The following is a 925-nucleotide window of genomic DNA, read 5'->3' as shown; positions in this document are numbered from 1 at the left end:
TAATAATAAACTGTTCTTAGGGCTTTTGTTTCTGAGGTTAAGTTTATAAAATAAGTGTAATTGTCAGGATGCGGTGCAGAATCCAGAGGGAGGCGAGGAGCTTCAAATAAAACTGACTTATTAATTAAAACAAAAAGCTGRCGTGGCAGCAAAAATAACAAAAACTCAGGAGATACGGGGAAACAACAATGAACATCTAAACAGACGGGAATATGGGAATACCATACGATGATCCAGCATGGCTGTGGAGGACATGACCAGTATTTATACAAACAGAGGGAGAGAGGAAATGACAAACACCTGGAGGGAAGGCTGATTGGTGATCACAGACAGGTGAGGATGATTAACTGAGAAATGACAGGGAAACAAGCTGAGGAGAACTCAGAGGTGGAGACACAAAGAGAAACAGAACAACAGAAAACACAATCCTCACAGTAAAAAAATCAACAATGTTTATTTCTTTTGTTTACAGGACAAGATAACGTCAACGATGTCAGATGTTTCTACAAGCGTCCCTTCATTTGTGCCAAAACCCTACAAAAGTGCTCCACTTGTCCTTAAAAATGTGACACTGTCCCACTGAAGAAATGATTGGGGATTAGGTTTCCATAACTGATTTAATCACACACACATGGTATAGTTTTATGATTGAACTGTAAAGATTGTTAAATGTGACTGTTTTGCTTAACTGGATGATTATATATTAATGGCTACATCCCTGAAAACCAATTCAACACATAAGTGAACTTTTAAATCCTCATTAGAGTAGGTTTGTGATGTCTGAGGGGCATGGCTTCAGTAGAACAGGGACCCCTCCACTGATGACATAATCAAATAGGCGGAGCCATGCCTCGGAGCTGTTGTTAAATTCCTTGTTGTCGGCCTGAACTCTCAATGATTTCATTAAAGCAGACTTCAGCGAAGA

The 925-nt window shown here is 39.5% G+C and overlaps 1 protein-coding gene across 1 annotated transcript in view; it reads left to right on the top strand.

The window, feature by feature from the left end:
- The window catches only part of LOC106533749 (galactose-specific lectin nattectin), a 3,505-nt gene extending 2,580 nt beyond the window's left edge, over positions 1-925 (top strand). Inside the window, exon 7 of the mRNA XM_014030181.1 lies at positions 473-925. Within this exon, the coding sequence (XP_013885635.1) occupies positions 473-561 (89 nt within the window). The 3' untranslated portion in view covers positions 562-925. The remainder of the gene's footprint in view (positions 1-472) is intronic.

Source organism: Austrofundulus limnaeus, unplaced genomic scaffold, assembly GCF_001266775.1.
Source record: "Austrofundulus limnaeus strain Quisiro unplaced genomic scaffold, Austrofundulus_limnaeus-1.0 Scaffold1013, whole genome shotgun sequence".
NCBI lineage: Eukaryota > Metazoa > Chordata > Actinopteri > Cyprinodontiformes > Rivulidae > Austrofundulus > Austrofundulus limnaeus.
Note: the sequence above shows the minus strand (reverse complement) of the source record. Positions and strands in the feature narration are given on the sequence as shown.